At 33.2% G+C, this 11,131-nt stretch overlaps 1 protein-coding gene across 1 annotated transcript; it reads right to left on the bottom strand.

Moving 5' to 3' along the window:
- Positions 1-8,402: 8,402 nt before the first annotated feature.
- Positions 8,403-10,803, bottom strand: LOC104217299 (protein NUCLEAR FUSION DEFECTIVE 4-like). Its single transcript, XM_009767498.2, has one exon. It carries the CDS (start codon positions 10,616-10,618, stop codon positions 8,813-8,815), a length of 1,806 nt encoding a protein of 601 aa, XP_009765800.1. The 5' UTR covers positions 10,619-10,803; the 3' UTR covers positions 8,403-8,812.
- Positions 10,804-11,131: the final 328 nt, after the last annotated feature.

The raw sequence follows: 11,131 nt of genomic DNA, 5'->3' as shown, positions 1-11,131 counted from the left end.
TTACCCGAGCAGACAACTCGAGCCGAGGGGGGGTAGCGTACCGGGAATACAGAAGCTTCACCGGCTTAGCAACTTGTCCGAACCTCGTTCTAAATTGGGTTTTTACACTATACAGAAAAGAAGTCGTACGAAGTACACCCTTCTTCATGATTTAGAAGACTCAGAGAGGAGATGGGTTTCGGCACAGTTTATACACAGTTCATGTAATATCAAAGCGGTAAAAGCAACATTTAGCATATTAGGCTCAAACATGTAAAAATCAGATAAAACCAAATATAACAATTTATATGAGCTCGAATTTCTAACCCTGAACCACTGGTTCTGGGTTAATTCCCCAGCAGAGTCGCCAGAGCTGTCACACCTCCTTTTTCCGGCACCGCGAGGTGCGTAGGGAGTTTTTTTCCAATTAAAGGACAGTCGAAACGGGATTGGTTTAATTATTTCAGAGTCGCCACTTGGGAGATTTAGGGTGTCCCAAGTCACCAATTTTAATCCCGAATCGAGGAAAAGAATGACTCTATATTACAGTCTGCGTACCAGAAATCTGGATAAGGAATTCTGTTAACCCGGGAGAAGGTGTTAGGCATTCCCGAGTTCCGTGGTTCTAGCACGGTCGCTCAACTGTTATATTCGGCTTATTTATCTGATTTTTAATACAATTATGAACCATGTGCAAATTTTATCTTTTACCGCTTTATTATTATAATTATTATTTTTTAGGAATGTGAACATCGCTTAAAACATATCTTTGGATTGTGTCACATGAAATGCACCCACAATACGAAACATATTTTATTTGATGTTTTAGGATTTAGATTTGGGTCGCATGAAATGCGCATCCGAGTTTAAGAAGGTAAAATTAATTAAATCGCGCCTAAAGAGTCTAACGCGTCATTATCTTTGGGGAAGGAAGTGAAATTCACTAAACAATCCATCCCAAATTCTAAGTAATTTTTTTTTAATAATTAAATAAATAAATGAGATTGGAGAATCCTATAAATTTTGTATTATTTACATCTATTTATTTTTAGCGATATCCTTTAATAATATCCTTTAATGACTACATTTTTATTATTACTAAGTTTTTTATACATATAAAATCAATATCTACATTCTTGAAAATGACATATTAAATAGAAGAGAAAAACAAATATTAACAGAAAGTAATAAAATTATAATCATAAATACAACATGGAATTATCGAAAAGTAAAAAAATAAAAAAAAACTAATTATCCCATAGTTGGATTAAAATTCAAATTATTAGTAAGACTTAAGCTTATTGAAACTAATTATTTACAAATACTGAAAATTGAAAGAAATAAAAATAAAAACTTGAGTACTAAATCATATTTCCAAAAATTTAAACAATTTAACATTAACTAACTTTGTTTTAATTCATCATGTCCTAATACTTGTTTGCAAACTAATTCATGTTATAACTGAAATTGACTACATGATTCGGATTAACTTATCGTTGACGAAAAACCTTCTGAATAAGGAACTTAGTTAATTTTTGCCAAACTGATTCAATAACGCCATTTTTACGTTATTTCTTCTATTTTTTTTTATTAAACAGTTTTAATTAATAATCAGGCTTAAATATATTTCCTAATAATCTGGTAAAGGCGTTATTTAATATGTCGCTATAATATGCCTAGTTATGCCGATGACAGTGATTTACAGAATAATAATACATGAATAACCTAAATACAATACAAAAATTAAATTAAACTAAATTAAAAATTTAACACTCCATTCTTCATTTCAGCTTACAAAATGCCAAAATTACAGTTGTGTACCTGATATTGTCAATATAAGAAGAAGAAAGTCAGCAACGTAATACGTAACACAGCAACAGCAACAATAACCAGCAATAACCAGTCAACGAAAATCCCAGTGACAGCTTTGAAAAATTCAAAATAAAATCCAGGAATGCCGAAAATAATGGACAGAAACCAAAGGAAATTTTCAGATTTTTGAAAGGCTAGTTAATCTTCAACCCTTAATTTCTACACCTGTATACCAGAATATTTCTCAGGTGTGTACTACTTTCTCTTCTAATTTTCAAATTTTTTTTTCTTTGTATGTTTTTTTTTCTTTTCTTGAGAGTTTCAATGTTTTTTTTTTCGGAATAAATGTTCAGCTTTTTTTTTTTCAATCTCTTTTTTTCTGTCTGTATTCTTCTCTCTTGTGTTCAAGACTTCACCTATATATATCCCATCCCATAAATCAATTAAAATCAATCCCTTTCTCTACCAAACCCATTATCTTCCCACTCATCCCCATTACATTAAATAAATATATCACACCACCCCATTATATTTTGTCCCCCATGCTTTATTTAAAATAATGCAAGATTCCCCTTTAATTTAAATCTTGTCCCCCCTTTATATTAAATAATCATATCACAACCCACCCCATTTCATTTTGTCCCCCATGCTTCAAATAAACAATTTCAAAATGTACAATTCCTAAACTACCCCTTCCGACCTTACTGAAATTACCAAACTACCCCTGATCGTATTACAAATTTACCAAACTACCCATCAGCTATAACACATCATTTAATCAAACATAACCAAAATATAGTCAATATGATCAATTTCTAACAATGTTCAAACAACAATATGAACATGGATGAACATCATAACAACAATATCACATGAACATGATTTTAACAACATTTCAACAACAAATCATATGAACATAAATTGAACAACCAAGAATAACTAAAATTTGATTGAACAATAGTTTAGCAACAAACAATCCTATTTTCGGATTCAACAACAACAACAAACAAAGTATGAAGATTTCTAAATTCAATCATATTGAACTTAAAATCAACTCTAACAACATTACAACAAACAATTCTTATATTAAACTTTAAACAAGATTATGAGAACAATTCAAGCAATAATCATAAATGGTAAACAAGAAATCAAACTATACAAAATTCGGATTCAAGATCATCCAAACAAAGTATGAACATGAATGAATCTATTTTAAGACAACAAACATGACGGATTAAACGATTAAAACAATATATTCCTTTAATACAACTAAATTCTTTAAACAAATAACAAGATCGACGAAGAAACAATTATGGACTTAAACTTGAACTTAACAATATTAACAATTTCTAACAATACATAAACACATGAAACAAATTGAAGAAATAGTTGATTAAATTTCAATTTGAATCTAACAAACATCAAACTAACAAATACTTACTTAAACAATAATACAAACATGAAATAAACATGAAAACAACTAATTAAACTTCTATTTTGAAATCTGAAAATTAATTTTAACAAAGCACATGAACATGAACAAACTAGAAAAAAAATGATTTCAACGATCAACAACGAACAAAACAAGACTCAAATATTTAACGATTTTAACTTTTAGAAATATAAAAACGAAATATTGGACAAAATAAAACTCAAAACAACTAACCGGAGATGAATCAACGAAGAACTTTGATTGTAAACAAATCTGTCCGAGCCTCGACCCAAAGCTCGAACAAATGACGATGAAGACGAAGAGAAGATGAAGCAGCCCGTAGCTACTGCCGCGACGAGCAGCAGCAGCAGTCCGTCCAACACCTGCTGCGACGAGCAGCAACAACGCGACGTCAAGACAGCGGTCACGGCGATAGGCAGCAGCGATCCGGCAGCGAAGGCAGCAACACGTCGCGGACAGCCATGGACGACGACATGGTCGACGTCGAAGCTCGTCCATGGCTGTGTTCGTTTGGTCATTTGATTGAAACAGAAGCAGCAGCATCGGCAGCAGCACGATGGAGGGAGTAGCTGCGACAACCGGCGACGAAGAGAAGACGCAGTCGCGACAGCAGCCATGGCAACGAGCGGAGCTGTAGCGGCGACAAGGCATCGACTGCGTAGTTGTCCAGGAACTGAAGCACGGCCATGGCAATCACTGAAGCAGCAGATGTGTCGAGAAAAGGGTGCAGCAACAGTAAAAAAAAAACGACGCGACACGGCGAGAAGGATGAAGTCGCGTTGGTGGTTTTTGAGGTCGTTCATGGTTTCTGAGGTTGTTCATGGGAGGGCAGCTTGGAGACGACATGTGTGTGTGTGCAGTGAGGAGGATGGAAGGGAAGCCATTGATGCTAGGGAGAAACTTGGAGAAGAAGAAGCAAAGGTGGGGGGGGGGGCGGATGACTTAGGTCTTTTAGGGTTTTCTTCTCTTATTTTTTTTTTGTTTTGTTTTTGTTTTGTAAAAATGAAAGACAAATGGGGTTTGAGTCTTTTGGGTTATGGACTGGGTCGACCCAGTTCGAAATGGACTGGGTCGTAGGGAAGATTGGGCCATTTTTTGGGCTTGTGGCTTGAAATTGAAGAAGAGGCCTAATTCCGACTTTCTTTATATTTTTGCTTTCTTTTCTTCTTTTATTTCTCTAAAACTAAATTATAAAAATACTTAAACTATTATTAAGAATTAAATTAAGTTATAAAAGCGCAAATTAACTCCCAATAACAATTAACGCACAATTAAGTATTAATTAAGCATAAAATTGTATATTTGGACATTAAATGCTAAAAATGCAAACGATGCTTATTTTTGTAATTTTTAAATTTTTGTAAAACAAATTTAATTACTAACAACTATAGAATTAAATCCTACATGCAAAATGCGACATATTTTTGTATTTTTTATTAATTTATCAAATAAACACGCACAGACAAATACAAATAATTATTCAAAATATCACAAAACATCACAAAATTGCACACCAAGAAAAATTACTTTATTTTTTTGAATTTTTGGGAGTAATTCTCATATAGGGCAAAAATCACGTGCTTACAATTTTAATGTTCTAAATATTAAGAAAATTAACTTAGATTACAATTTTATCAAATATAAAATTTTATTCAAAGAATCACAATGAATATCTGGATGCTCGAAATTTAACAGAAAAAAGAATTTAGACATATACAAAGATTGAAAATAAACAGAGTTTATCAACATAGTTTTTTTTTTGGTTTCCCATCCGATATCCGCTACCCACATTGGAGCCCGATTATATTTGGATTCGAGCCGGGTAAGGCCCCATTAGGAGGGTAGCGCTCCCTATCAAAAAAATTTCCATATCCAGGGCTCGAACTCGAGACCTTTGATTAAGGGAGGAGCAACCTCATCCACTGCACCACATCCTTTGGTGGTGTTTATCAACATATTATGATAGATGACAAAATAGATTCATGCAAACAAATAGTATTTGTTATGTGAAAGCAGATGGCAATAGCTGAAGGTGAACTTTCATCAGCACGGTTAAAAAGTTAGAACTAATACTTCTTAAAAAATTATATAAAAAATAAATAAAAAGGAGCTCTACGTAATGACTTCGATAATTTTGGTTAAGTTGATAGGATTTTTGCATTATAACTGTTTATAAAAATTAGTTATTAATTTCAATAAGGACAAATAAGAAAGTGGTTGAAATCACTTCTAAAACTTTAGAATCCTAACGAATCAACAATTACTTTGTTGGACGTTCTAGGAAATATGTATGATTTCAAATAAGGAAGGAATTATTAAGTAAAATTTAGTTGATTTTAAAGTATTAAATATTAGAAAATATTAGGAGTTTCTACACAATTCAAATAAGGAAAGAGAGTTTTAGTTGATTTTAAAGTCTTAAAAATTAGAAAAATTATTTAGTTACGATTTTGTCAAATATAAAATCTATTTTTAAAGGGCAAAAAAGGCGAACCATATTTCGCTAAGGGGCTTCATGCTTTTAATATAGTATAAATATAGATATAGATAGATAAATAAATTAATTTCGACCATTTTTTATAAATACTGTTAATTATGGAAAATTGTTAAATATTCTTATTCTGCTACGAAATTGCCAGTGCCACCACAAAATTCGCATTCACATTCAAACATTCTTATTGGGTAAGGCTTCCAAATACGAAATCTTCTTCTTCGTCGTCGTCTTTATATTTATCTCCAAAATCGGTTAGACAATTAACCTTTTGTTATTAATTTTTCATACTGAAACAATTTTTTTGTTATAAGAAAATAATAACCCAAAGAATTTTCCAAAAACAAAAAGAACTATTTCACGAGTTTTTATTATCACTACTTTCTGCACGCTAGGAGGTGCCTACATTCCACCCCACGGTCCCAACAACTTTTCTCCACGAGTCTATATTTTGCTAGATTTGTTTTTTTGGTTTTTCACTCGATGTCCGGTATCTGTATTAGAGCTCGATTATATCCGAATTCGCACCGCGTAGGGCCCCATTCGGGAGGAAGCGCTCCCTACTAAGAATTTTTTCATGCCCACGGCTCGAACCCGAGACCTCTGGTTAAGGGAGGGGCAGTCACATCCACTACACCACATTCTTTGGTTGTATTTTGCTAGATTTTAGCTTTTGCACTCCCCTCAGTGATCAGTTTTTGTATAGAGCTAATGTGTAGGTTACGAGTTCGGGGTTCGGCAGAACTCATTAACTTTAATACAAACTATGTATTTTCTTAAGAAATTTATTGTATATGTACAAATTATTAATTTAGAATCTAGTTTCAAAAGTTTATCTTTAATGATAAACTTCGCTTGGCGTGTTTAACATCACAAATTTTAAATTTTTTCTTATTACATATAATATTATGGAGTATAACATATTTAGACCATAACCTTCATTTAAAAAAAAATATAATAAGTCAAATTATGTCACATAATTTAGAACGGATAGAATTATGTTTTTTATGACAGGTTCTTGAAAAAGAGGTAGGCTCTTCTTGCAGACTGCGCAATTTCATGCAGTCATATCTCTCTATAATAACTTATTTGTTTCGAATTTTTCAGTTTTGTAGTAAATTATTATTATCTAGAACATATATTATAACATAGCATGAAATTAATTTCATAAAAGCTTGACTTTTATATTGAATAATTATTATATAGCGATATTGTTATAGATATATCACTGTACAAACAAATTCATTTGTTCAATCAGATGAAAGCTACAGAAAACGAATAGAAGCATGCGTTGAATTGGTTGGTTTGCGTTTCTAGACTCTGACATTTGAAGGGATAAAATTAAAATTCAAGGAGTCCTTTTGTCTATTTTGCTCTATTATTAGGTTTAGGTGGGCATACATATCTTGGACATGTTTATACATAATGGTGAATGTCCCAAGAAAATATTAATGACGACATCAAATTTATACAATAATGAAACTATAATAGAAAGATGAGGGCGAGAATTATGGTAGAAGATATGAGTGACGAGAATTAGGGTAGAAGGTTAGTAGGTAGTCGGACGTTTTTCTCTATCATATTAGTAGTTTTAGTATTATTCTCGTATTTTCTTATCCTTAGATTTCTATATTACATGTTATTTCTTTTGCGTTATCCTATTATATGTCTTGCTATTGATACTGCTTCTCTTTTACGACTTTTTCACTACTATATTTCTTCTTAAAACTGCTATGACTGTGCTTTTTTTATTTTATTATCGGAAACAACTTCTCTATCTTCGCAAGGTAGGGATAAACTTGCATACACACTACCCTCCCTAAATTCCATTTGTGAGGTTATACAGGATTGTTGTATAATAGAAAGATGAGACAACGAATCCAAAAATAAATGGCAGACTTCTTTAATTTGTGTCTCTTCTATTTTTTATTTTTTTATTTTTTGGCAATGCACCTTTGTTATTTTCAAGTAAAAGTCAAATTTTTGCAACAATAATGACCTTTTATTTTGGTTTAGTGGTGTCCTATTCATGGCTAGAAATACATGGTTCACCTTGATCCTGGCATTTATGATCGCAGACATTATTTGTAATGTTTATTTCCTAGGCAGATTTACTCATGTTTAAAGTATGACATAAGTCTTGTGAATATCATGACTTCAATTTTTTTTATATGCTTTTGATCACCTCATACTTATTTTTCCAAGGTCGGTAAAAAGAAGAGGAAATTATGGGTAGCAATGGTAAAGTTATCCGTATAACCTATAGGACACGGGTTCAAACTGTGAAAGCAGCCACTAATGCTTGAATTAAGGTAGATTGTTTACAACGCACTCCTTAAGGTACGGTCTTTCCCCGAACTCAACGTAAAAGTGGAATGTTTTGTGCATCTAGCTACCCTATAAGAGTTAAAGAGTTGATATTTTTTCTAAGAGTATCATCTATAGTATTCATTAGTAGCTTGTAGCAATCTTGTCTATACATCAATCCACAAATCGAAAATACTCTTTATCTCGTACTGCTCTCTCGATACAGAATCTAATATGTAGCAAGACTTACTTAAATTCATCGTAGCCTGAAAAATGATAAACTGTTATTATTTTCCGGAATGTATTACGAGTGAAACAGCTTAGCAGCCAAGAAAAAAAGGCCAAAAAATAACAAGATCGTGGGAATAATTGGTACAAATAGTTAGTATCTATTATTGAAAATACAACAACATATGTTATGACTCAACAAATGCTCATAATTCTGTAAGACATGAACTTAAGGAGCATCATTTTCCTTTATTTTTTTGGCCCGAGACAGAAAAAAAGGCAGCCCGGTGCACTAAGCTCTCGCTATGTGCCGGTTCGGGGAAGGGCCGGACCACAATGGTCTATTGCATATGCAGCCTTACCCTACATTTCTGTAAGAGGCTGTTTCCACGGCTCGAAACATGTAACCTCCTGGTCACATAGCAACAGATAAATTTATTTAACTAATGCTGCAGACTGAAGATTACACTAATCCTTCCTAATAACACAAAGTTTTATCAGTATATTTACATATCATGGTAATGAAATTAAGAACTACCTATCTATTTTTGTTGGATTTTTGGAGAAGAATCTGCTGCTGTTTGTAATGTTGCTGATGATGATACCTCCGAAACTCTTATCTGTTCAGGATCTTCAATATCAATAGCTTGTTCTCTGAACTTCTTATATATATCACCTTTGTAAAATTTCCTTGTTCTAATAACCAGAATTAAGGAAACAGCACAACTAATCAATGTAGCTCCAGTAATTACAAGAAAAGCCAATTTGTAACATTCAACTCCAATGCATGTTAAATCTTCACCATCTTTCCTTTTTAGCCCTTTTGCTAACATTTGCTTTGTAGCCACTTTATCATATAACTGTCCAGCCACTTTAACATTAAGCAAATATGCACCAACAGGGCTAGCACCAGCACCAAAATTATACAATGTGGAGTAGTATTTTAACCCGAAGAGTTCAGATATAATCGCGAAAATTAAAGGCCATTGAGCTCCAAAGCAAAATCCCATCAGTACAGAGGCGAGATAGAGAGAATTAGGGACGCCAAACGCGATGAGTAGATGACCAGCACAGGAGAGTAGGAGGACTAATGTGAGCATCATAGGACGCGGGCATTTGTACTTTGTCAAGAAGATTTCAGATACAAAACCAGAAACAACTCGTCCGAGGTAATTCCATATACTTACTAGTGAAACAAATGTTGTGATGCTTTTTTCGGGGTAGCCTAAGGCCTTCCCTATTTGGCCTAAGTTGTCGATTGCAGTTAATGTCCCGCCCACGCCAAATGTTGTAGCTGTGAATAAAATGATCATGTCTATACTGAAAAGTGCTTGTAATATTGTATAATCATCTCCTCTTGGTGGTGGATTGAACACATTGCTAAAGCAAGAAGTAGCCTTTTCATCACATTCTTTTGGTAATTCAGGACTCGAAGCTAGCTTTTGAGGCCGAGTCAACTCTACTGACGGCGGATTTTCACTAACAACTTTCAAAATGTGGTCATTCAATGCTTGTTGTTTAATATTCCAAAGTTTAAGATCTTCTTTAAAGACAATAACTAGAGGAGCAAAGAGCAAAATTAGTACTACTGCTGCACTACCTGAATACTCTGGCCTTGTAAAACTGACTTTATTTTGAATAATAATAACAATCATAATAAAACCAGCAAGACCAAGTGAAATATAGAGAAATTTATAGAAAATTTTGGTCTCATTACTTTGTCTAACCACTTTCATAATCCGAATCGTTCGAAGAAAAATACAAGACACAACTGCTGGAAGATAACCGATTAATAAAATCAAAGATTTACCATTATTTCCATAAAAAGCATGGTATAATTGAGTAATAATAGCACCACTTAAACCAACAAAACCTTTTAATAATCCTAAAACACTTCCTCTACTTTCTGGGAAATTCTTAACACAAGTAACTAAAGCACCGGTATTAGCAAATGTTTGTGAATTTGCACCAATACAAATATACAAACACATTTGCCAAATAGCAGGTTTAGCTATATGTCCTGAAACTGATAACCATATCATAAAATACCCAAAAAAATTCATAATTGCTCCTATAAATAAAACAACCCAAGGTGGAGTTACCTCATTTATTAGGCCTGAAATAATCCCAACATTACCACCTAAATCTTTGAAGAAACTTAACAAATTTAACGTCGTTTGATCATATCCTAACGACGATTTGATCTCTCCACTGTAAAGACCAAACATGTAAGTTGCACCAGCCATTGACATGATTAAAAGAGAAGCAAAAACCATGAACCATCGACTTGTGAAAAAATGGTGGACGAAATTCGCCATTGATCTAAGGCTACCATTTTTGTTCATCATTTTCTTGATTTAGGATAAGGATTTTGGTGATTTCAGCTTAGTGTACTATGGCACGTATATATATTTGTGTGGTAGTGCTAATGATTTACTTGAGCTGTATATGTAATCTGAATTTGGAATGGAATTTTACATTGACTTTTAATAGTTGAATATTCTTTTTTGCTTTTTGCAAGTGGAGGGTGGGCCTTATAATAAGGAAAATGACAACTACAATTTTCTCAATCTTAAACATGTAAATAGCATGTTGTACAAGATGAGACTATTCAATGTATCTTTTCGTGTGAATGTTAGTTCTGGAGTGTCCTCCCGGACAGCAATGAAGTCAGGAATTTTCTTAAAAGTATTCAAACTTGAAAGAAGTGAAAAAAATTCTCCGATAAAGGATATTCAGTATATGTTAGATACCTCTAAAACCTAATATTTACCTATATATATACGTAGTTAATTTTTGGATGAAGGGTGATCACCCTTTAAGACATGTAGCTTCGCCCCTGCTCTCGGGACGACTTCAGA

Source organism: Nicotiana sylvestris, chromosome 7 (genome assembly GCF_000393655.2).
Source record: "Nicotiana sylvestris chromosome 7, ASM39365v2, whole genome shotgun sequence".
Taxonomy (NCBI): domain Eukaryota; kingdom Viridiplantae; phylum Streptophyta; class Magnoliopsida; order Solanales; family Solanaceae; genus Nicotiana; species Nicotiana sylvestris.
The sequence above is the reverse complement of the archived record's forward strand: the minus strand, read 5'-3'. Positions and strand labels throughout refer to the sequence as shown.